A 26535-nucleotide genomic window follows, 5' to 3' on the forward strand; every position below is an offset into this window, starting at 1 on the left:
ACCACTCAGGCTCCCCCCTTTGTACATAGTTCCCCCCGCCTCGCTTTAAATAGCTGTGTCCCACCCCCCGCCCTTTAGTAGCTGTCCCCCCAATGTACATAGTTCCCCGCTTCCTGTTAAAAATATTGCATCATTTTTGTTGGTTTAAATAATTATTCAGGATTATTTTTTGAAAATAAAAACTGTGTTGTCATGTGTTCTTAGGGCGCAGTAGTGTGGGTGTGGGGGCAGTAGTGTGTTATACGTGGTGGGGGCAGAAGTGTGTTGTGGGTGGGGGGGGGCAATGAGTGGCCCACCAGGCATGGCCACACCAGCACTCACCCACAGCCTGGTTGAAATGGGCCCGCAGGGCCTCCCGGACCCAGATCTCCTTGTGGTTGGCTTGGCGGCTCAGGGTGGTGGCTGGCTGCGGGAAGGCTGTGCCAGCCTCCACAGCCCAGCCCTGCACGAAGGCCTCCCCCTTGCTCTCCACCAGCTTGTGGAGTATGCAGCACGCGCCCACAACCTGGGGGGTGTTGGGGAGCCTCATGTCCAGGCAGGTGAGGAGGCACCTCCAGCGGCCTTTGAGGCGGCCGAAAGTCCGCTCGACCACCTGACGTGCATGGTGCAGGCGGGTGTTGAACCCCTCCTGTCTGACACTCAGGTGGCCTGTGGAGGGATACATAAGCCAGGGCTGGAAGGGGTAGGCCGCATCTGCCATGAGGCAGAGGGGCACAGTGGTGTCCCCCAGAGGGAGAACCCTCTGGGGGATGTAGGTCCCCGCCTCCAGCCAGCGGCACAGTCCCGAGTTCCCAAAAACGCGGGCATCGTGGGTGCTGCCAGGTCAGCCAACATATATGTCCTGGAAGCAGCCCTGGCTGTCCACCATGGCCTGGAGGACCACCAAGTGGTAGCCCTTCCTGTACAGGAAGCATCCTCCACTGTGCTCTGGGGCACGGATGGGGATATGGGTCCCATCCAGTACCCCAAAGCAGTTAGGGAATCCCATGCCAGCAAACCCCGCGATGGCCGCATCCAGGTCCCTGAGCTGCACGAGCCTGTGGAGCAGCAGAGAATTCAGTGTGCGGACCACCTGTGTGGGGAGGACATAAGCACCCGTGAGGGGTGTGTGGGGTGTGCCTGGCCCCCTGCCGAGCTGCCCCCAGGCTCCCCCTCTGCCCCCTGGGATTTCTCCCCCCACCTCCCGGACTCCCCCTGCCCCCCAGGGTCCGCTCCCAGGCCTCCTTACCTCCATGACGACGGCCCCAATGGTGGCTTTGCCCACACCGAACTGCTGTCCTATGGATCGATAGCCATCTGGAGTGGCCAGCTTCCAGACAGCAATGCCGACTTGTTTCTCGACGGTGAGGGTACGCCGCATAGGAGTGTCCTGGTGCCACAGGCAAGGGGTGAGCCACTGGCAGAGCTCGAGGAATGTCTGCCAGCTCATCCGGAAGTTCCAGAGCCACTGGTCGTCATCCCACTCCTCAAGCACCAGCTGCTCCCACCACTCTGTGCTGGTGAGGTACCTCCATAGGCGGCTGAGTGTACGGCGGGGTAGGGGGGAGGGCCCCGTGATGGTCTGGGGCAGCTCCTTCATCCCCCAAGGAGGGCTCATCTTCTAGGAGGTGCTGGGCAGCCTCCTGTGCGGCACTGAGCAGGGAGGCCCCTGCCCAAGAGACGGCCCTGAGGACCTCTGGCAGCTGCCGCTGGTGCTGGGGGTCCAAGCTGTGTACACGGGGTCTACAACCTGTGTCGGCTCCATGGACCTCATGCCATGTGGGATGGGTGTGTCTGGGAGGGGCCCTTTAAAGGAGCAGCTTGCTGCAGCCCCAGAAGAGCTAGTCCGCCCTGTGACCCTGTCCGCAGGCTTTCCTAGCTCTCTTATTTTGATCGGGGCAGCTTTTGTGTGTAGACCCTCCCCTGCGGTGCCCCTTTTGATGTAGCACATTGCTACATCAATGCTGAACGTCAACAGCACCAGCTCCAGAGGATGTGTGGATGCTATGCATCAAAGTAATATATCAGTGTCGTTACTTCAAAATAAGCTATTTTGACATAGCGTTCAAGTGTAGACGTAGCTAAAATGTGCTTTCTCAACAGTTTGTTCGCAAAACCTGACACATCTGCCAGCAGCGTTCAAGTATAATGCCCTTCCTGACAGTGTTTTGTCATCAAAAAAGCTGTGTACTCTGGGACCTTTTTGTCGACAGAGAGGGCTTCTGGTTCACTGGGCAGCCCTGTTTGCAGAACTTCCAGACAGCCATTCTGCCAAGAGAGGGCCAGGCACTCTGGCTGCTCTCTGTTGACAGAGTGGATTGCTCTTTCAATCTGCTTTTATGTGTAGAGGCATTCTGTCAACAGCAGTTTTGCTGGGAAATCCCATCCAACAGTGACTTCTGTTGACAGAGACTTCTCACTTAGATGTAGCCCTGTACAATTAACTATTTAGTTGCAGAATCATGCAGATTGATAGGCTTGTATAATTTCATCATCATCAACCATGGGCACAGTGCCTGTTGGTGTCTGATGCCTCTTTCACTATTTCCTTCCATCTTTCCCTGTCCAGTGCAGAGTGGTTTAGTTTCTATAGACTAGCTCCGCATGAATCTACTATATCACCTACTCATTCTCTGTGGGGTCTGCCTCTCCTATTCAAACTATAAATTATGCTAAATACCAGGGTCTTGATTTTTCGTTCATCGTTAATTCTGCAGATATGCCCAAATAGCTGTAACTTCCATTGTATAACCCTCTGCAGTAGGTTCTCTTTTGGCTGTATCTTCCTATATAGTTCCTCGTTGGTGACCTTCTGCATGTACCCTATTCTCAGGATATTTCTATAACTCCTCTCAAATGCCAATATCCACCCTGTGTAAGCTCAAGATGTCATTGATGGACATGACGGACTACCAAGATTTGTTTCACTGCTCTTTCTACTTCCCCCTTTGAAATACAGGTCTTGCTCTTGATGCTCAGCGGAGCTTTCTCTCTCAGTTCTTTGATCAGTCCCTCTGTGACACTCAGATCCAGCTGTACTGTGTACAGATTGGTGCCATACCTCATCCATCGCTTCACAACCTTCTCCTTGTTCATGAGCACCTCATTGTTCTTGTCTTTGATCGCCATCTGTTTCAGCTGCCACTTCCTATCAATATTTCTGATCATCTTGTACACCACCCTGGTCTGACACTCACCTCTCTGTATCTTCACACTGCTCTTCTAACCATTTTGTCTTATCCTTTCTGGCCGGTTTCCTTACCTTGTTGTATTTCATTCTACATTGCTATTCCACCCTCTCAGAGGCAACCCTTCTCATCATCAACACTCTCTTCTCTTGGACCATCTTCAGTGTTTTCTGCATAATCCACTCCTTTTTGACATTCTATTTTTCTGGAACAGTCTGCTCAATTGCCTCTTCTACTGCCATGGTTATCTCTTCAACTCTCTTATCTAGATCTTTCTCTGTGCTCGCATTCCTAATCTTCTCTTTGAAAGCTGCTCTGTACGCATTCCCTATTTCTTCCTTGCCTTGACTTGCCATGTCTCCTCTTTTCTTAAACTGTGCCTTATACTTTCTCTTGAGTTTCATCTTGATGTTTGTGATCACTAGACTGTAGTCCAAGTCTATCTCCACTCCTTGGAAAGTCTGGCACTGCTTTACTCATGTTACCCATCTTTTTCTTATCAAGATCCTATCTATCATGTTCTTGGACTTCCTGTCATTCAATTCCTACAGTCCTTTTGTTGGAATACTGTGTTGCAGGTCACTATCTCATGCTCCGTAGCAAACTCTAGTAGTGCTGTATTTCGCCTCATTCATTTCTTTTTCCATATCTAAACATTCCCATGACTCTCTCCCAATCTTTGCTATTTCTTCCAACCTTTGCATTCCAGTCTCTTACAATGATCAACACATCTCTCTTCAGTATCTCCTTCAGTGTCTTCGTCAAGTCTTTATAGAATAGCTTGATCTTGTTTAATTTGCCTTATGCGAAAGGAAACTCAAAACTGAAATTTATTTTTCTCTACAGTTATGCACAGTTCAATTTTATTGTGTATGTCAGCCATGCATCCTCCTACAAATGCAATCTTATGATAGTTACTATTTTGGAAGCTCTTTTCCTGTGATAGTGCTTCATATTAAAGAACTGTTTTCATACTGTCTGCATAGTGGCTTGATTTAACCTCACCAGGATAGGTGTTACATGTCCTCACTCTAATAGAAATTGTGGTTCAAGGATAGTCATCAGCCACCTGAAGATCTGTAACTCCCATGGAAATTGACCATACTCGTCCACAGGGGATCTCCATCGGCTGTCACAGAAGGCAGGCAGTGTTTCTAATGTTACCTTCCCCTGAGACTCAAGTTTGAATTTACAGCAGTTTCCACTGAAGCCACACAACTACCATTATCTGCTCAGAAAAGCTGGCAGGACCTAAGTAACATCTTGTTTTAAAGACTTGCATGGTAAATTCTTTGAGCCACTATTTCAGTCTGCACACATGGAGGGTTGAGTTGATTCCATCCATTGGCCATGCCAAGTAGAATCATCAAAGGATTGTCAATTCTGGCCATGTTGTATTTGATCCACTAACTGAGAACAATGCTTCCTTCTGTTTTCCCTTGGGATAAATTAGGGATCCTGCCTTGTATCCAGCTGAGAGTAAGCTCAGGGCTCAGGTGGCTGCGGGGTGCAGGGAGCCTTTCTGGCAGGTGAGACATCACCAGCTGGATCACCACCATCCTGCCTGTAAGCCACTGATAGGGTTGCCCATTCTGCAATTCTGTCTCTAATAAAAGACAAGTAAATACGAATCTTAAATAAAAGATTGCCATTTGATGAAATCTCCAGTAATGTATCCATCAAACTAGGCCACTCTAGCCACTGAAGTGAGTATGACAGGTGTAGAGAGCCCTGGCATCAGGGCTATTTCTTAAGGACCATATCTGGATGCTGAGGTGGACCAGAAGGGGCATCTTGAAGGAACTTCCCCGAGGACAAGTGAGGCGTGAGGTGACTCCCAGCAGCCTGTGCAGTTGAAACCCCAGCACTGCCCCGGAACAGAGCACCTGAGCTGGGCTGCTGGGCTAAGGACCACAGCATCACCCCCAGTTAACCCCGTCCTGGTTCCATCACGATGGTCTGGGGGAGGGGGGACCTGCGGGGCGGGAACTGCTCCGAGAGAGCGACAGAGACATTGGAGCGGGAGGAGAAGAGCTGAGGGAGGGGAAGTGGCGACTCATGAGGGGAGGGGAACGCCCAGAACGAAGCAGCCACACCAGGCATGGGGAGCACCGGGTCAAAGCGACACCGGACCCAGCCAATCAGAGATCGGAAGAAAAGAGCCCCTCCCCCCAACACCAATAGCTGAGAAGAAGGAGGGGCCTGAGAAGCCAATGGGTGTGTCTGTTGTTGTGATGTCGCGCTTTTCGGGAAGTGTGATAGCCCGAGGAAGGGTCGGCGTTGTGCTGCGCGTGCGGGTGCCGGGTGAGTGTGAGAGCGTCAGCGTCTCGATGCTCCATGGGGCAGGAGGACATCGTGATGGTGTCAGGCTGTGTGAATAGACAGGGTCTTCGTCTGGGCTGAGGGCTCTGAGCCCCCGCGGGCTTCTCGCACGAGGGTTTCCTCAGAGCTCTGAGGGGGTCTGAGCTGTGACCTGCCACTCGGAGTAGGATGGCCTTGAGGTCAAGGTCGTGAGTGATCTGGAGTTTTTTTCCTGGCTCTGCCACTGTCTTCATGTGGGACCTTGGGCACGTCACCTAATCTGACCCCTACCTCAGTTCCTGGCTCATAAATGGGGCTGAGATCCTTTCCCTCCCTCATCTGGGTATTGAGGATGCAGTGTGGCAACATTTGGGATTTGTCACAAGTCTCGTTCAATGTTCCCTCTAATTTTTTCTAGCCATGGCTGGAATAAATGTTACATGCACCAAGGCATGGGCAGATGTGCACCATCAGTAGAAATCCATGGTGCCTGCTGTGGGTACTCTGCTAATGAGCCGTGTGGCAGATGCCCAAGAGTTCAGCTTGCAGGGAGCCTTGGTCTTGTTCTGTGGTTCTTAACTCCCTGATTGTTGGGGTCAGGTTGGTCACCTGAGGATCCTTGCTTCAACAAAAAAGATGTGAGGAAGGTTTTGCTTGCAGAGAAGTCTGGATTCTAATGAACTTCAGTGACTTAAACATCAGAAGACAAATAAAAAGAAGCCCAGATTACTCTTTCAAATCTCGTATTTGTCCTACTCTTTTTCTTTGGGTTTGACTCATGACTTTTGAATGGTTAGGGTTGACAGTATGAAGATTATTGAATTAACATTGGTAAAATTACTTTTATGCCCTGTTAGCTTGTAACTACCATGTTACATGATGACTGAGCACAATCCTAGGTTGCATTGCCCTGGGATTGTGTCTTTCGTTTTCTCTTTGTGCTATGGAATTAGATGTTTATTTTTCTCTCAAGCTGATTTGTGTCACAGGGTCTCATTAATGCTATGTTATACTATGATATGGTGATTTAGTGATATTCAGTTTCATACCACACAAAGTGCTGGACAGCAAATAGCTAATGTTCTGGAGGCTTTAGATGCAGGAGTGGGGAATTTTTTTTTGGCTTGGGGGCCACTGACCCACAAAAATAATCAGTGGGAAGCACAAAAACAAACAAACCACCACCCAAAACTAAAACCAAACCCTCAGTGCTCACTGATATGGTCCCTGGCTGAGACACCTGGTTCCCCCTGTGCTCTAGCTCCATGCAGGGAAGGGTATGAAGAAACTGATGGTCAGGTTTCCCCTGGCCATATTAACTCTTGTAGCATCCCAGGGCTATTAGATTTTGTGGGTCCCATCCTGCCAGGGCTTTTGGGTGGACCCAGAAATTAGAGGTTCATAGTGCAGGAGAGGGCTGCTGTGGAGCAGGATGGAGAGTGCAGGAGTAAGATGTGGTTGCGGATGGTTTTATAGGGTCTGGGTGGAATGAGGGATGGGGGGTACAGGAGTGGGTTGGGGTGCAGGTCTGGGTGGGAGGGGATACTTGAGGGTGATGGAGGGGTGCTTAACTTGTATAGCTCCTTAAGGGGACGCGTGGCACCATGTTCCACAGAACCGTCCCCTGCTGCTCCCATTGGTGACGATTCCAGCCAATGGGAGCAGTGGATGAAAGCCTCCAGGCAAGTGGCTCCCTGTTCTGCCATTCCTCCAGCCTGAATGAAGAACAGCACTAACCTCTGATTATTGTAAATGAAAAAATAAGGAGGAAATATTTTCTTTTCCATTTGTGTGGTGCCTTTAAAAGCATGTCAGATCATGCACCAAAGCAGGAACTTTCACAGGCGCTCAAGAGGATGTCTATTTGTAACAGCGTCAGCATTGCCAAAACTGAAACTAATAGACATGTTTTGGACAGAGAATTGTAATAGTGGTCCTAAGTATGTTTGGCATTGTTCTTGATGGCGTGTACAAATGATGCTATTAAATGCCTGCTGGGAGTAGAAAAAAGTTAATTATAAATATGAACAAGTGATCAACTAATAAGAAAATATTGACATGTAAACATACAGTGAAAGTAGTAGGTAACGGCAAGTTTCCAAGTGAGCCTAAGAATGTAACTGTATAGAAGTTAACAAGAGTAACTATGGAAATGGAAACAACAAGAAGTCCTGTGGCGCCTTATAGACTAACAGATATTTTGGAGCATAAGCTTTTGTGGGTAAAGACCTGCTTCGTTAGATGCATGGAGATGGAGTAGTAGTATCTCTCCTACCTTGCAAATGTAACAATATTTCAAGATTGATTTGCTATAGAAGTACTCAGAAAAGAACTTCTGTCTTTGCTGCATGGAATGTATTACTTTGTAATTTCAATAATGACACATTTTGATTGCATTGGAAAATCTGTAAGATAGTGTTTTCAAAATATTGAGGTTAAAAGGAGAACCTGCAGGGGGAAATGATTACAATACACAACCTCTCATGAACTTCTGGGGTTGGGAGGCTGGGGCAAGAGCCTGCCCTAACCAGTGTGTTTTCTTTTTTTTAAACAAAAACTTCTATGAGCATTGCAAATTATATATTTCAGGGGTGGGAGGGGAGCCTTAAAGTTAACTACAAGTTGAGCTACAGGCGTATATTTCTCCTTACAGATAGGTCATTATTTTGAAAAGTCACTTCAAGTTTATCTAGCATTGCCAATTCCAAGTGTTCAAAAATTGTATGTCATGCCTCCAAAAATCACCATGAAGTACTCTTAAATTTGTGGGTTTTAATCTAATAATGATGCTTGGCTTCTTTAATTTGCCTTTTGATTTTTGTGAGCCATTTGTGTAGAGTGAAATTGTATTTCCAAACTGCTCTCTAATGATGAGGATGAGAATTTTTTTTCCCTAAAATGAAAACTCCAGTTCTGACCTGATGATTTGTATGCAGAATCAGAGGCTTTAAGAAATAACAAATATTGAGACCTGATAAAATCATGAGTTGACTATAGGTACTGGACATCTCATATCTTTTGGACAGATGGCAAAAATATATTAAAGTGAGCCACTACTCTGGCAGTATAGAGGTTGGATCTCCCTGGTCTGGCACCCTTGGGACCTGAGCGATCCTGAACCAGGAGTTTGCAAGACCAGGGGAGATCAAGGATCCCCTGCTGGTTTCTGGGCTGTTGGCTTGGTCCTAGAGGCCAGCCCCAGCTACTGGGCTCTGCTCCCAGCTCAGCAGTCTGGCCTGGCATGGGATCCCTGGCTACTTCTGGCAGACTGGCACCCAGCGGGGCCTCCTTGACTGCTGCCAGCTTCCTGGTCACCATCTGGGCTGCAGCTGCCAGGTCGCAGCTGTCCCCCACTCCTGGCCACTGAGGGTCTCTAGTGCTGCAGCATTAATGGTTCTGCGAGACCAGGGATGTTCCTGGGATGTTACTGATTTCAGAGGGTGACCCTGTATTAAGAGCTAAGTGAAAAAGTATTTGGGCAATCACTGAGAACACAACTAATGCGAAAGTCAACCTATTTAAATCTTTATTAAAATCTGTAATCTTCTCCTTTCTGAAGTAAACAGGCAGAATTTTGAGTTCCAGCCAAGGGCAGATTTCATGCTATCGCTTCATTTTGCTGAGTTAAAACCAATGGGACACTTACTTTAGTAAAAGCAACAGTTGATTATTTTTAAGTAACTTTTCTTTTATCAATGACTTAATTCAGTAAAACAGGATATTCTTTCTTTTAAAAAAGTCAGAGTCAAAACCGTCTTCTGAGATGTTAGCAAACAATCATCTTGGCCATGTGGGGAGGGTAAAGTCTTACCAATCCACCCTTCCACCTTTAACTGACACAAAACGAACATGTCCAAACTGCTGTGTCAGAAAGCTGGTAACTTCTACAGCAGCTGGGATATAAAGGATGAATAAAACTGTTTCTGGATCTCTGTTTCTACAGTTTAAAAAAAGAAAAAAAACCTGTTAGTTGCATTAGTGGATTTTAGAACACTTACAGTGGGGAACAAATCCTTATCTTCCTATGGATACTGTGAGTCTGCATCTACTAGTAAGATGATTAATGAGTGAGAATCTTGGTCACTATCTTGAATTAGGATGAAAGCATTTCCTGGTACTTTCATTAGGCTTTCATAGATTATAAATGCGGTTGTTATGGGTCTTCTGAGAGTTAACATGAGGTTCTGGTATGAAGCACAAAGACAAATTGTCTCATTTGTATTACCTGAAATTTTAGACAGTTGTTATTTCTGCTGTAATATTGCACAGTAATGTAGTTAAGCCTGATAACTTCTCGTTACATTCCATGTTGTCGATATATGTACTCTGTTCTGGTGTATAACAACTGGAAAAAAAAACCCCCAAAAACAATGAATGTGCACAAAACTTCCAAAGTTTTATCTTGTTAGCATTAAGCCCAGAATACTTACTCCTACAGGAAGTAGGCTGCTGACCTGCCTACGGGGCCTGTTCAGGGTAAAATATCTTCTTTTCACAGTTCCTCATCTATGAATATGCTAAGATGTTCCTATATTCCATTAGCAGAGACTGCCACTGATTCTGACAGATTGGCAAAAACTCTGAAGTGGTCTGTCCCATGAAAGCTCATCACCTAAAAAATTAATGTTCTTTGTCTTCAAAGTGTTACAGGACGTGTGTGTGTGTGTGAGAGAGAGAGAGAGAGAGAGAGAGAGAGAGAGAGAGAGAGAGAGGATATAGACCAACACAGCTACCTCTCTGTGCTATCCATCCTGAAAGCAATACCTCAACTTTTGCACCACTTGCCTGGTGAAAGTGCCATCACGATGGTCCGGAGGACGGGGGACCTGCAGGGCGGGAACTGCTCCGAGAGAGCGAGAGAGACATTGGAGCGGGAGGAGAAGTGGCGACTCGACTCGTGCGGGGAGGGGATACAGTTGCCTGGTGAAAATGACATTACTTAACTGAGTTGCTTTTCAAGGCTCTTGGCCACACATCTCAGCTCTGTAGTTGTGGAACTTGAGTATTGATTCTTTATTTTCAAAGCTTATGTTTCCATAATTGCCTGCTAACTGTAATTCAAAGCTTTTAAACATTGTATTGATGAGAAGCTTATGGTCAGGATTATGTTTAATTGATATCTGAAATTATTTTGCGCAAACGAAATAACCTTTATATTTGTTCCCCCTGTCTGCCCCCCCCAGATTCTTAGGTATGTCTGTGTGGCAAAGAAAGCTTATGGTTAGCCCATGCCAGGTGACTTGGATTAAAGGTGAGGGGCTGTTTCACTGCTATGCAGACTTCTAGGCTCAAGCGGGAGCCCAAGCTCTGTGACCATTCCACACTGTGAGGTCCCGGAGCTAAAGCTGAAGCCCAAACCCATTTCTTCTCTCGGAAGACTCAGGTGGACTCAAGCCCATGCAGATCAGCCTGTTGGTATACCTGCTAAGTTAGGAAAGGTCTGGCTCAGCAGACCCAGAGTCTGTTGCAATGCAGATGATAGCAATAATGTATCAGGTGTGGCTGTGGTGCAACCTGTGGAGGGTGTTTTCCTGACTCTCCTGCCTCCCTATCCTTGATAGCTGTAGAACTGCGGTGTCCAGTACCCTCCCCTTTCATCACAGTGTAGTGTGGTGAAATGTGGCTCAGGAGAGCTGCACACGTGGGGTGCCCCTCCACCTGCTCTGCGCATGCACCCCACCACATGGTGGGACAAGTGCGTGGCAGCAGCGTTGGAAGCCGTTCCTCCTGCTGTGGTGCAGCTTCAGCCCTGGGCAGCTTGCATGGCTGCAGGTGAGTAATCTCATGGGAAGGGGGATGGGGGGCAGCCCCTGGGTGAGGGTGCACTTGACTGAGAGGGGTGCCCGTGTCAATCAGTTAAATTTCTCTTATACACAATTACTGTAGAAACTCCTCCAGCAAACTTGGTAACTTGATTGTGACAAATAAATATGGATAAGTAGAGCCCTGCATGTGTCCGTGTCTCATTTTTGCAGGTTTGGGTGTGGTTGGGGAATGCTAATTTTGTATTTATAACCTTGCAGATTTGCGGATATCCATCTTACGTCTCCATCTGCAGATGTGGATGTGGATATTTGCAGATAATTTTTGTAGTGGCAGATACCAACTTTGTGTATGAACAGGGCTCTGTGGATATGGCCATTCCCTGCACATCTAGGGTATGTCTACACTCGGAAATCAGGTCGAATTTAAGGTCAGTTTTCTAGCACTGGATTTTGTGAAGTTGAGGGTGCTTGTCCACACTGGTACATTAAATGGATAGTGGGTGTCTCCCCATTAACTTTGCCGGTTCAACTTTGTCAGCAATGCGCTATGGGTAGCTATCTCACCGTTCCTCTGCCATGTTGCATTGTGGGTTTCTGTCCCACTGTGTGATGTGACAAAAATTTTGCTACAGGTTGTTGTGGGTGTGTGATGTCAGCATCCCACAGTGCACTTCACCCTTCCCACTCCCTTTGGAAAGCAACGACAAAGTGTTTTTGTATCTTATTTACATATCCCTGCAGGCACTATTGCAAGGCTAGCATGGAACCTGTGCAGCTAAAGGTATTGTGGCAAGTATTATGAGTACCTAATGCATTGTGCTGTGGCATGTTTCACGTCTTAGTAGCCATAAAAGTGATGAAGACTCCAACGAGGACACGGACATATACAAATGTGAAACATTGTAGAGGGAGGAACTGGAAGATGCTGGCTGCACTCGATGCTTTGCACAGAGTGGGTCACTGGTTCTGGTGCCATGAAACAAGCTCTGACTGGTGGGACCACATTGTTCTGCAGGTATGGGATGACCAGCAGAGGTTACGAAACTTCCACATGCATAAGGCCGCTTCCATGGAACTTTGTGCATTTCTTTCCCCTGCCCTGAAGTGCTGCGATACTAAAATGAGACCTGCTCTAATAGTTCAGAAGTGTGTGGCAGTTGCTGCATGGAAGCTTGGAACACCAGACAGCTACCGGTCAGTGAGCAATCAATGTTAAATGGACAAATCTACAGAGGGTGCTGCTGTGATCTAGGTAGCCAAGGCAATCAATACCCTTCTGCTATGAAAGACAGTGACTGGGAAGTGTGCAGGACATAGGGGACAGATTTGGTGTGATGGGTGATAGACACACACATCCCTGTCTTGGCACCAGATCACCTTGCCACAGAGTATGTAAACTGCAAGGGGTACATCTCCGTAGTCTTGGTGGATTACAAGGGTCGTTTCCCCAACATCAGTGTGGGATGGTCAGGAAAGGTGCATGATATGGGCTAGGAACTCTGTTCTGTTTAGAAAGGTGCAGAATAGGACTCTCATCCCAGACCAGAAAATCACTGTTGGAGACGTGGAGATCCCAATAGTGATTCTGGGTGACCCACTATACCCCTTGTTCCCTTGGCTCATGAAGCCATACACAGGAAGCGTGGACCGCAATAAGGAGCAGTTCAACAACAGGCTGAGCAAGTGCAGAATGGAAATAGAAAGTGCATTTGGCTGTTTAAAGGCCAAGTGGAGGATCCTCCTGACTCAGGTCTCAGCAGAGTCAGCGTCCCCTCATGGTGTAGCATGTTGTGCGCTTCATAATTTATGTGAGAGCAAGAGGGGGAATTTTAGACAGAGGTAGATCACCTGGCCAGTAATTACAAGCAGCCAGACATAAGGGCAATAAAGAAATGGCAGCGAGAGGCACTGCAAATCAGGGAGGCTTTGAAAAACAACTTTATGAATGACCAAACAGTGACATGACAGTCACATCAGTTTCTCTTAAGGAATGATGTGTGCTTGCTGTAAAGTTTGTAAACCACCCTCCCCTCTTTCAGCACAAGCAATAAAGACACTGTTTTTTTTTTTTAGCTTAATTGTTTTTATTCAGGGTACACTAAAAGAGTTCATAGCAGGGGCTTTGGGTGTGGGTAAGCAAGGGCATTTTGCTATTACATGTGGGGAGATATCAGAAGTGTCCCTGGAAGTGGAATGTAAGGCTGCCCTCTACTCTCCCCCCACCCCCTTCCTCTTCTCTGCATTCTGGGACACTGAGGAGGAGCATTTAGGGAACATGGGGAGGGGAGCATGTGGTGGTTCCTGGGTTGCCGTGGGCTCTGTGCTCTTGTACCAGGGACTGCAGGAGCTCTGGTTGCTGCCTCATCAGCTGCAGCATCTCCCTCTGCAGTCTGCAGTTCAAGCTCTCTGTGCTCTCTCCTTACCTCATGATCTGCTCTCCTTTCTGCCGAACCAGCTGGATTCTCCTGCAGCCTGTTTCTACTGCATGAATTTAACTGTTTCTTCTCTGTGCAGGTGGCCTTCATGTGCTCTATGAACATGTCTTCCCACGTTAGTTTTCTTTGGCTGATCTGTACCAGTCTAACAGCTGAAGTGTTGTACTTAAGAATTTTGCAGAGTGACAAGGCAAAATGCCACATAAGTTGGTAATGCATAGATTGGTCACCACTTTATCATATGCATATGATGTATCACTCTCATTTACTCACACACAAGCACACTCCTTGTTGTTACGTCTTAGTTGCTCCCCCTAACTTGACTGATCAGGTGAGTTAGATGGGAGAAATCTGGAGCTGGGCTTCTGCCAATCTGGATTGGTGCTCCAGTGTTAATGAAATGAAACTTGGGGTCCCCCTGCAAGATACCATAGATTAATAACAGCTTTTCTTTCATGTAGATCTGTAGTAATTAGTCATTACATACATGTGCAGAATCTGTGGTGCCTTCTGGTTGTTGTCTTAGTGTTGCCACTCTTCAGAGAGGATGCTTCCAAAACAGGTACTTGCTGCTGACTCCCAAGGCCATGGATCTGTCCCATCTTCTTTTAATGAGCCTACTTCATGTGTCTTATAGTTCTTGGATCTGGCTTCCACCCCCTTTCCAAACACTGTTGCTGGGGTGTACTTGCTTTTCATGCCTTATCCATTTGTACCTCATTCATTCAGTAGAGCAATCAATTAAGTAAAAAGGGAGAGGTCTTGTCTCGTATAAAGGCATTTTCTTTGCCTTACTTAATGCAAAAGACATATTGCAAAGTTATATGTGAAAGAACTTAAAAAGTTATATGCAAATGAAGGTTGTATAGAGAGGCTTAATACAGAGATTGATGAAGAGCTACACTTGTGAAAATGATTAATACAGAGGTGTATCTATATTTTAAAATGATTAATGCAGAGATGTGTATCGACCATGAGGGGGAGGAGAGGAGCTGAGGAGCATTTTGCAACAAATCTTAAGTGAAGGAGAGACATTAAGGGGATACATTTACTGTAGATGAGATACTTTTAACAGCACAGAAACAATGACAAGTCCTGTGGCACTTTATAGACTTCAAAGATTTTTTTGGAGCATAAGCTTTTGTGGGCAAAGGCGCGCGTCGTCAGATGCATTTGATGAAGTGGTCTTTGCCCATGAAAGCTTATGTGCCAAAAAAATCTGTTACGTCTATAAGGTGCCATAGGACTTTTAGTTTTTGTGGGTACAGACTAATACGGCTACCCCGCTGATATTTAACACTACACAAAGGAAGCTCTTGAATGTACCTCTGTGAAAGACAGATGGCATGTTTTCCTTGCAAGGTCAAATTTGGGCTTTTAAGGATCCTCTGTCCAGCAGGTACTGCATAGAGATCTTAAGGGATCTGCTTGAAATGATTCCCTTCCAGCTTGGTAAGACACAGATTGGGGACATACTTTCAAGCCTGTAACTGAAAAAGCAGTTTCCGCAGCTGTGCATGCTGCAAAGAGATGTGTGTGTGGTGTGGGGTTGGCAAGGGGCTGTGACAGTGGTGGTCACTGTGTGTGCCTTCCTCTCTCTCACTGTATAGTCTCCCCCTCAGCACTTGGCTGGGGCACTGAAAGTTTTTCTTCCTTCAGTAGCCTGGGGTGGGGTGGGGTGGTGCTGGTGGCGGTGGTGTCCCAGCAGGGCAGAGCAGCTTCTTTGGCTCTCTCGGTTACTGCATGGGACTCCTCCCCTGAAACTCTCTGGGGCAGCCACATGTCCGCCCACCCTGCTCTGCTCTGCTCTGCTCTGCTACAACAGTGAAAATTTCCTAGCAGCCTGGGTAAGGGGTTGTGTGGGTGGTTCGGGCATGGTAGAGTAGCTTGTACTATCATATAGCAGCTTAATGTTCCTAACCCTGCTGCTTCTAGATTCCAGAAGAGACACCAATCTGCTTAGAATAAGAGCCTGATAAGGAATGAACACTAACTCAATGTGGGGCACAGGGCCGCCTGTTGTGCAAAACTGCTTTGTGATGCCATGATTCTGGATGACTTACTGGTGGCTTGACGAGGAACGGTGTCTTATCGAGGAGGTCGGTCCCATGATACTGTGTCTCAGTGTGTCCATGCAGCACAAAGAATTATTTTCCTGGGATTCAGTTTACAAGTGTTAGAGTATAGGGAAAAGAAAACGTTAAGCACAGCCACTGAAAAAAGTCCACAGTAAATTCAAAATAACTGTAACCTGATTGTGTCTAAATACATATCTATGGCTGATTATGAGATGGACAGGATATTTACTGGATTGATTCCAGCTGTTTAAGAGTAATAATTTCTCTCTGTTCTCTGCAGCCACACAGACAAAGACCCCTCAGACTGCAATTATTCTCCATTCAGAAGTTTCTCTTCCAGTGGCTTACCTGACCAACTCCTGCAGTGAGTTGTCTCTGTGAGAGTTAACACTTTCCCTATATTCGTTCATGGCACATCGTGTTTCTCGGCAAAATCTCTGAGAGGAAGAGTCAATGGTTCATTACAGGAAAAGAATGCTGTGCTATAGTGTATGCTCTAGAGAAGCTGCAACCATATGTGTGGCAATGATGCTTTCATTCTGCACTAAAGTGGCTTCATGCAGAAGCTGTGTCTACACTAGAGAGTTTTGTTGACAGAAGGGGCCTTCAGAGTACTGTTGACAGACATGTAGTGTAGACACGTCTGTCGACAGAGGGGGCTTCCGGTTGCTGGGCAGCCCTCTTTGCAGAGCTGCCATTCTGCTTTCTGACACCAGAGGGCAGCGTAGTCTGGCAGTTCTTGGCCGACAGCAAGTTTGCATGTAGATGCAATCTGGTGACAGGTTCTGTCGAGATTTCCCTATTGACAGTAACTTCTGTTGACAGATTCTGCTAGTGTAGTAGAAGTGCAGTGTAGGCACTTCTGTTGACAGAATGCTGTAAGTGTGTAGCTGTTCCCTGAGTTATGTCGACAGAAGGCCCCCTTTGTCGACAATAATCTCTAGTGTAGACCCAGCCAAAGAGTCTAACAAGAAGCTCCTTTGATGGAGTTTGGCTCTCCAAGACGCAACTTAGATATAGAACACGTTTCAGGAGCTTCTAACAAAGAAGCTGATGCACCTTCTCCTGAGGGTTTTCCAGACTCAGCCACTTAGGACTCTCCCTTTATATCAGGCATTGTACTACACAGATGTGAAGGGGGTTTGTGTGGCTGTTCATGTAGACCATAGGAATATTTAAGTGTGCATATATCTTCTTAACTATGTTTTCCTAGACCACCTGAATGAAATTACAGTGCTTGTGGCTATGCTACCCCCCCGTTCCGAGGAGGCATGCAAATACAGCCAACTGGAAGTACAAATGAGGTGTGGATTTAAATATTTGGAAATACAAATGAGTCTGGATTTAAATATTTTGCACCTAATTTGCATACTCATACGGGATCTTGATTCTGGAAGAGCAGATTTTGAAAGCCAAAACAGCCGTGTAGATGGGGTTTATTCAAAGGAAACCCCGTTTTCGAAGGCACCCTTCTTCCTAATTTATTTTCAGGAAGAAGGGTGCTTTTGAAAGCGGGGTTTTCTTTCAAATGAACCCCATCTACACGGCTGTTTTGGCTTTCGAAATCAGGTCTTCCAGAATCGAGATCCCATATGAGTATGCAAATGAGGCATGAGATATTTAAATCTGCACCTCATTTGCATTTCTAATTGGCTGCATTTGCATGCTCTTTCAGAAAGAGAGTGGCAGTGTAGCCACAGCCAGCCAGTGTGGACTTCCATCATTGACCCAGAATGCCCATTTGCTTTATTTTTCTTTTGGTATGCCTGCCTGAATGCCTATATTTTCACATGGTACTGGTGCATGTACCTGATGTACCCTTTTTCCTCCATGCCCTGTGAGATCTTAGAGTATGTGTCTGCAGTGTTTTTGCTGCTTTGTAGTTTTACCAGCACAGATTCATCCCCCACCACACAGTGGTGAGGTCTTGGGTCTCCTCCATGTTCCATCCTGGAGCTCATCTTCAACCCTGAGAATTCATGGTGGCCAGATATGCTGCTGAGGAGTGCTGCCTGCTCCACTTGCCATACTGGCCAAACAAGAGATGACTTTGAAATTTTTCTAGGCTGCTTCCTACATCCTGGAGAGCAGCGGAGCTGAAAGTGATGGCCAGAGTGGTCACATGGAGGCACCATGGGACACATCAGGAGGCCAAAAATGTTGAATTTCTGAGCCCTCCGTCTCCACTACCCTATGGTTGAATTTGGCGATACTCCTTGTGAGACGTAGGAGTACAAAAGTTGACCTTAAGATCTCTTGAAGTGGACAAAATGGCTCCTGTAGTGAGAACTGACTGCTTACAAATTTGACCTAAATCATCTAAATCTGACCTAATCTCCTAATGTAGACCAAGCCCTAGAACTGAAGTTCAGTTCAGGGATAGGTAAAGAGGTGCAATAAGCCACCTTCACTGAAGACCATTATAAAGTAGAATTTTTTGTAGAAAAGTTCATTTTTGAAATGTAACTTAAATTCCCTATCTTTTTTGCAATTGGTATGATAGATATAATTTTTAAAAAGTGCTTCTAAAAGGTTTGTGAATTTGTGGCTTTTGGTAATTTGGTATTTTAGGCAAGTAAGTCTTCCTCTTGGTGTCATAGTTAGTGTTCACTAGGGTTGTCAAGTGAGCAAAATTAATATTGAGGACAGTTTGTCTTCTAGAAAGGTATTATGTTAATAGTTGAAAAAATATGATGTCCGTGAAGTAACTATAAAATGCATTAGAAAAAAAAACTTCAAGGGGAAAACCCTATTTTTCCTGCTGCTTAAAAATCAAGAGCTGTTTTCATGCCAGTGTTTATTTGCAATTTCTCTTGGGCAGTGCCTTGGTCCAAACAGCTAAAAGTTCTTATTGTAAAAATTTACTGTTTTACTGATCAGAGTAAACTTTGCAAATCAGCTAATAGTGAGACTGAAGCCTCTTTGTAAAATAAAAAGCAGTTATGAACAATCAGTTTCACATATACAAAATGGGAAATGATTGTCTAGGAAGGAGTACTGCAGAAAGGGAGCTATGGGGACATAGTGGACCACAAGCTAAATATGAGTCAACAGTGTAACACTGTTATAAAAAAGCTAACTTTATTAACAGGAGTGTTGTAAGTAAGACTCGAGAGAATTCTTCAACTCTACTCTGCACTGATTAGGCCTCATCTGCAGTACTGTGTCCAGTTCTGCGCTGTCCATTTCAGGAAAGAAATGGACAAAGTGGAGAAGGTCCACAGAAGAGCAACACAAATCATTGAAAATCTAGAAAATGTGATCTATGAGGGAAGACTAAAAGAACTGGGTTTGTTTAGGTTGGAAAAGAGAAGAGTGAGAGGGGACACAAGAGCTTTCAAGTTCCAGAAAGGGTGTTACAGGGAGGAAAAAAAATTCTCCTTAACCTCTGAGGATAGGACAACAAACGATGGACATAAATTGCACCTTGGGAGAATTAGGTTGAATATTTAAAAAAATGATTTAAACACTGGAATAAATTGCCTAGGGAAGTTGTGCAATCTCCATTGCAGATATAGGCTATGTCTACAGTAGAAGCATCTGTTGACAGAAATTACTATCAACAGGGAAATCTCGACAGAACCACTGTCTCTGTTGGTAGATTGCATCTCCAGGCAAAGTTGCTCTGTCGACAGAGAACTGCTAGACTGCACTGCCCTCTGGTGCCAGAAAGCAGAATGGCAGTCCTGGAAAGAGGGCTGCCTGGCAACCAGAAGCCCTCTGTTGACAGATGTGTCTACACTGCACACCTATCAACAGTACTCTGTTGAGAGATTGTTTATGCCTCAAATTTTTGAAGGATAATACTGTCAAGGAAAATGCAGAGTTCTGTCGAGACTCTGACAGAATGCTTTAAGTGCATAGATGCTCCCTGGGGCCTTCTGTCGACACAGCTCTATGTGGACCCAGCCGTAATTTTTAAGAGCAGGCTACATAACCATCTCTCAGGGATGAGCAAAGTGGTGGTTAGTTGTGCTGTGAGTGCAGGGGGACTGTACTTGATGACCTCTTCAAATCTCTTCCAGTTCCACTATTCTGTGATTCTGCCTTTTAAAAGAAGATTATTTATACATGCATTCTGTTAAAAACCCACATACTAGATCTGTTGGCCCATTTCTACATCTTAGTTTTTCTTGCACTGAAGATTTTTTCATTGTCTTTATATACAACATGCATTCATTTTTTAGGTCGAGTCTACTGCATGACTTAATTTTTTTCATCCACAATGCCAACTGCACAGCAATTTAGTCATTAGTTTAGGGTATTCTGTCTTAAGAGAAAATATTACATACATCTAAATTATCTCCGTTCTCATCCAGTAGAGCTATAAAAATCATCACTTTTTCAAGTCACTCGTTAAAAGAGTAATTATGCATAGGAACAGACAATAAAACTACTCTTATTATTCCATCCCCACTTTTTTTCCTAACAGTTCTGTCTTTTGCATCAGTTCTGTTTCAGATTAAATAACATGCAGCAACAGAGTCATCTTTTGCAGAATATTGTTGATTGGGAGGCTGAATATGTTGTTCCATGACCAGGACAACAAACTAGCTGTAATGCTGAACTGTGTCTCTGTAGAAGCCAACACCTAATGTCAGGCAGTTAACTTAAATCTCCATAAATGGTATACTTGTAGCTCTGCGTTTGATGGTAAAAGTGAAATAGTGTGAATTGTGGGAAAATCTGGCTTCTGTTGAAATTTAAAACATGAGAAATCATGGATGAGGTCAACAATGTATGTATCAGGAAACTGAAGTAATTGTTTCTTCAACGATATTGTTGGATTTGTAAAATCTTTCAGTTAAATTTTTAGTACCACTCACTTTAGTCACTGCTCACCAGGGCAAAATAAACTCAGAATGGTTGCAGAGTTTAGTTTTTTATTTTATTTTATTTATTTTTATCTCTGTACTCTGAAAACTTCTGGCACAGAGGGAGCTGCCCATAGGAGCAGAACAGGCTTAAGCATGCTCCATTAGTAAGGTTCTAATAGTTGTTTTTGCTAGCTGAAACTTGGTCATGGTCCAATTTTATTTCCAGACAAGTTTCCATAAGGGCAGTTTAGCAAATATTTGAAACCCCTTATGAGACTTTGGTCTGTAAAGAACATTTGTCACGCTTCTAAATGTGGACAGAATTTCAAAGTTACTGAAAGTGCTGGAAACAGTGTTCATTGAAATGTATGTTCTATTGCCACTCTAGTCAATTGCCACTGATATTTTCCTCCTCTATAACATCTCCTCTTCCCCCTCCTAGTTTTTAATAGGTAGTTCTACAAAAAAAGATGGCACTTTTAGTGTCTGAGCAAACACTTTTTTATGTTTTTTCCTGCTTCTGCTGCAGTATACATGGGTGTGCTTCTCCAGATTTGCTTTTTAAAGAAAAAACCTTGACAAGAATGACTTGCCAGATTTGCTGGTGCACACAATAAAGCATCACTGTTGCACTGTGCTGGCAATCAGTAGAAAATTCTGAGATAAATTCTTTGTCTTCCCTACTTTGACAGGAAAGTTATTGCTTTAGAAACTGCTCCTCGGATATATCAGTATTTTCATGTCACTTGTTTCTTTGCCAAAGTTCTTAACTGAATTCCTGTTTAAGCAATGCTTGAAGTGACAATGTGAGGAAAAGGATCCATTAAGATAAACATACCATTGAAATCCTGTTGATTTTCAACATGGAGTGCAGTTAATGATAAACTCCTGGAGGGATGTAAGTTAAGCTTAGGAAATTGCAGTGTAATATCCTCCTTCTTTGCATTTATTTTGTTCACAGGTTGTTGCAGTATGACCTTGCTCTAATCCTTTTGGAAGAAGCAAGATTTCACCAGCCATTACCTATGTGCATCCTTTTCTTGAAGTTTGATCCTCGTCCAGTTTCAAAAAATGCATACAGGTAATTGTAACTATGGTTAAAGCAAAAATATTTCTCTTTACAACTTTAGTTTGATACTTTTACCCTAATAATGCCCTGTTTCAAATCCAATGTGTAGAGCTTCAGACTGTGCTGGTATAATGCCAACACTCCATAGTGTTGCTTATAGTTCTCCTAAGTGAAGAAGGTCACTCTGCTTTGAGTTGCATCCAGTGCAGTTTTTATAGCTAATTATACACAATAGCATAATGTACAAACACCATATTTGACACTCTCACCCAGTGGATGTGATATTCATTTGCATCTGGGTGGACTGGATGTGATAAAGTAAGATTCCAACCTGTAAAATCCAGATTTCTCGTTGAGCACCTGAACTACTTGGTCACCATGCCTCACTAGCATTGTATTACTGTTCTTTTTCCATCTGGCCACATCTATACTAGCAAGCCCTTTCAAAAGAGCACATGACATGTCCACACACACAAAGCACTCTTTCGAAGTTAATTTCGGAAGATTGCGGTGCTGTTTCAAAGTCGCTCTTTCCTTTCTGTGTCAGGAAGAGCCCCTCCTTTCGAAACCCCTCTTTCAAAAGAGGTCCGGTGTAGGTGCTCCACAGAGCACTCTTTCGACTGGCTGAGTTTAAAGATGCATTGGCCCAGAAGTCCTGTGCAGGAAGCTGAGAGTGTGGTGGCTGCAGGCACCGCACGAGCCTGCAGCAGCATGGCCTCACAACGAGGTCGGAGAGGAACCCTACTGGCCTCATGGCAGCCCCCATGGCCCCTTGGGGGCCCCCTTCTGACCCATGCAAGGCATCCCTGGAGGGCAGCCAGGGGCCAAACAGTGGGCCCCCTCCTGACTCTCAGACAAGGGGCTGCCATGGTTCCTCTGGTTGGAGTCCCACAGTTGCTCTCTGATCCAGCAGCTTCCCTCCTCTTACCAGATGAGGGATGTTGCTGGATGAGAGAGTGATTGATGAGGGAGCTTCAACCTGTACATGTGAATATTTGTTTCAGTTTTGCTTAATATCACTTGAGATGCCAAATCTGAACCCATGAAAATTGGGTGTGCGTGTTACTGAAAAAAAAATTTTCGCACCGCTATTCAAAGAGAAACAGCTGAGCTGGCTTTTATATTCAAATTCAGCACATTAACATGTGGTTTGAACCAGGATGGGAATTTTCTGAGTCACTATAGGGGCTCATCTACATACTTGGCTTAATCTAATTCTTGACCTTCCCCCCCGCCGCACCCTCCACCCTCTGATTTGCTCACCTCGATCATTTTTTTTCTGATTTGTCCTCCTTGATTACTGTTTTTGGTTCTTTGTGCCTTAAATATTGAGTCTGTTCTGGTCTGGCTATGGTCTGAAGAAGTGGGTCTGTCCCACGAAAGCTCACCTAATAAATTATTTTCCTTGTCTTTAAAGTGCTACTTGACTGCTTTTTGTTTTGATAGTATATAGACTAGCACGGCTCCCTCTCTCTTACTACATGAAAATTGGGGTTTGTATTACAGGGCCAACTAAATTTTAGATTTGGCTCTTGCCTGCTGCAGTTAATAATCTTATCTTTTATAAAACATGGGCATTTTTCTGTTTGAGCACTTTTATATAAATACTTTTAGTGGAAATTTTAGCACATTGTTTGTTTCAGCATGTTGACATGTCTGAAATTGATCTCCTCTGTGGGTCATACCAAAGGATTGCAATATATTGCAAGTCAAATTACTAGAACTTTCACTTCTCTCAAATACACATTAGTGTTTCTTACGTTTACAAATGTTAGTTTCAAATGTTATTTCTGTTCTCTGGCCAATGTAATGTCAAGATTTCCTTGGCATGTGCTAACATTTTAGGGAATTTGTCACAGGTCCAGCCAAGGTCACTATGTTGTTGTTTGGACCCATATACTGATCTTCTTCTTTTTCACACACGTTCCTCCCACCTCCTAGTTTAATAGATGTATTTCCTCTGGTTTAATGGAAATAGAAGGCTAAGCAGAACTGTTGGATTGACCTATTCATTTCACCCCATAACCAGTGCAGGGCAATTATCTACAGTTCCTATTCTTAGGCAGTAAACACATTTACCTAGGAGTGGAGCACTCACGGGGGAAAAAGTGGTGGGAGTTCAACATCCACCAGCTGCAGCTGTTTGGTGGTGCCCCCAATCAGCAGCTTGGTGGGAGGAGTTGGAGAAGGGCAGACAAAGATGATGGTGGTTGGATAAGGGCCTCTGGGAGATGGCAGGTTTGGAAAGAGGTGGAGCAAGGACAAGACCTTGAGGGAGAGGGTGGAGTCAATGCAGGGCTTTGGGTGAGGCATGGTATAGGAGTAGAGTATTGTTGGGGAAAAATAATTACCTATGCATTCACTACTCCTTTAGGAAAACTTCACATTCGATTACACGTCATTTATTGGGCTGTTGACCTGATTTGATTTCATTAGGACTAAAGTAATCACAAAGCCTAGTGTAGATCTTTGTCGTACACCATTGGACCTCTGCCTTCTTGCACCCTCAAACTTGCCCATCTGTCCTATTATTTGTATCCTTTGTCTACAGACTTTATATCCAAGCTACACCATGGGGTTTTTTTTTAAGTGTCATTTTGTGAAGCACTTCATCATCTGCTGGGTGGGGAATGGCTACCTGGACTGTAATAAAAAGTGGTGTGCTGGCATCCCATTTTACCTAACTACATTGTGTGGTTGTGTCTACACTAGCTCCCTACTTTGAAGGGAGCATGGTAAGTAGGGTGGCAGGAGATTATTAATGAAGTGCTGCACTGCATATGCAGCACTTCATTAAGCAACCCCCCCGCCCCCCACGACAACTTCAAAGTGTTAAACTTCGAAGGGCCAGCTTGCATGTAGCTGCAGCTAACCCACTGGTACTTCAAAGTGCCTTTACCCCTCAGCACTTTATTAATAGTCTCCTGACACCCTACTTACCATGCTCCCTTCAAAGTAGGGAGCTAGTGTAGACATAGCCTGTGTGTCCTACTAATAAACAGAACAGGTTTCATGGCTTCAAATCTGTAATCACATAATCTTTTTCTATGGAAATGAACTATATCACAGGAAAATGCTATAATGTAATGATTAGTCATATTTTCATCTCTCTGCCACCACATTTTGTTATGTAAGTATTTCAACTGTTAAGAATATCTATTTTTAGTATTTATATAATTTATATGGTCATAAAGGTCATTTAAATTGCTCCTCTTTTGTATAATTGCTGTGACTTGAGACAAAATGAACATGTTTTAATTTTAGCAGTACTCTAGTGTTTAAATTAAACTTTGTGCTTCTGTTTATAAACATTTTTTTTTAAAAATTGATTTATTGGTAAGTCTTAAGAGATTTCATTTTAAATTGCATTTCCATTCAACAAGAAAACCTGGCTTGAAGCTTTGATGCTAGCTGGAGCTTGGGGAAACCACTTTCCAATTTAGTTTTGAAAGCTTAGATATGCATGTTTTTTCTATGTATATAAAGTTGTTCAATTAGATCTAAGCAAAATGGCAAGAATTCTAGGTTTCTAGAGTACAAGTATCTAGAACAGATGAGACTAGACAATACTAAAACCAAAATTATCATGGCAGTTTAAATGGCATTCAAAGAGGAAAGTGTGAGGCAGTGCTGTCACAGAAGAAACCTTGGGAATGTTCCCTAAAGAGCAGATCATGCCACTGACATCTGTCTTCTTGCTCTCTGGGGATCCCCACTACCTGCTGGGCCAGATTCTGTGGTCTGCCTAAGCCAAGGCACAGACTTGGGGTTACTGCCCCCAAGCAGAAGAATGGAGTTGCTGATTTAAGTCAGCTTGGTTAGGATGCAGCTCTAAGGCACAGCACCCAGGAAGCCAATCCAAAATGGATCAAACCCCTGAACAAATCCATCTCTGTGTGCAAAAGTTGTGCAGAGGGCTTTTCAGGTAACCCCTTTATCAATGGAAAGGCGATATGCAGATTGGTAGGTTCCCCTCCCTCACCCAGGTCTGAATCATAAACAAAAGAACTTTTATTAAGCAAAACCAGTAGGATTTAAGAGATTATAAGTGAAAGCTGATATAACTAGCTATACATTTTCTTTTCATTTCATGTTAGTAACTTAACTTTGATCTAACCTCCCTAAGTGACTTATTGCATACAGATTCTTACACTGAAGAGCTGTTGTCGTGTCATGTAAAAGCTTCAAACCAGAGCAGTTGTTTTTCTCTGATACAGATTAACAGCCTTTCATAGTTCTTTGTTTCTTCTTAGGGTGTTTCAGGCAGATTCCAAAACAGGCTGAAGATGAAGACCTGGTAGATTCCCATTGCTTAAGTAGGCTTCTTCATAGATTGGGAGACCTCTGTTTTATAACTTCCCTTTCACACCTTGCAAAAACAGTGGATCAAAATGGCTTTCCATACCAGCTGGTATGGTCACATGTCTTTCTAGCACCAATCACCTTCTAGACTTCTAAACAAACAAAGCTGTTTAGAAGTGGTTAAATGGTTCACCCATTCATTAGAGCTGGGGCACCAGTAGTGGCCCTCATCAGCACATTTAAAACTATAAGCAGACATACTCTGTATTTTTAATTTCACATACAAGAATATGTGCAAAAAATGGAATATACAGACCAGTAGATTGTAACATTAAAATCGATACATTTGTTAAAAATATGAGGTATTGTATCCAAAAAGTCTCAAAGTTATGCACCAACTTTATATTCAGGAGGCAGTTTTCATTGCAACATGGCGGAAGTTCAGCCTGTAGTTCCATTTACTTAGCATTACAGATTGCTAGTTACAAACACCTTCTCCTTTTGAAGTGTTCCTAAATCTGTTCTAAATTTTCATGGGGAAAAAATGAATTTTCAGAATGCTACTTTTTGGTAGTGCAAGTGCACAATGCATTTTAAAATT

At 44.4% G+C, this 26535-nt stretch overlaps 1 protein-coding gene across 4 annotated transcripts in view; it reads left to right on the plus strand.

Annotated features, from left to right (window-relative positions):
• The first annotated feature begins 5411 nt into the window (after nucleotides 1-5411).
• TANGO2 (transport and golgi organization 2 homolog) overlaps nucleotides 5412-26535 on the plus strand; it is a 100904-nt gene continuing 79780 nt past the window's right edge. Inside the window, exons 1-4 of one of the 4 annotated variants that reach the window (XM_075012531.1) lie at nucleotides 11530-11661; nucleotides 12076-12248; nucleotides 16027-16110; nucleotides 21525-21644. In XM_075012531.1, the coding sequence (XP_074868632.1) occupies nucleotides 12172-12248; nucleotides 16027-16110; nucleotides 21525-21644 (281 nt within the window). In that variant the 5' untranslated portion in view covers nucleotides 11530-11661; nucleotides 12076-12171. Of the gene's footprint in view, nucleotides 5472-11529; nucleotides 11662-12075; nucleotides 12249-16026; nucleotides 16111-21524; nucleotides 21645-26535 lie in introns of those variants that run through there. The other 3 variants (XM_075012535.1, XM_075012533.1, XM_075012534.1) reach the window with 3 other exon arrangements.

Source organism: Carettochelys insculpta, chromosome 18, assembly GCF_033958435.1.
Source record: "Carettochelys insculpta isolate YL-2023 chromosome 18, ASM3395843v1, whole genome shotgun sequence".
NCBI classification, from domain to species: Eukaryota; Metazoa; Chordata; order Testudines; family Carettochelyidae; genus Carettochelys; species Carettochelys insculpta.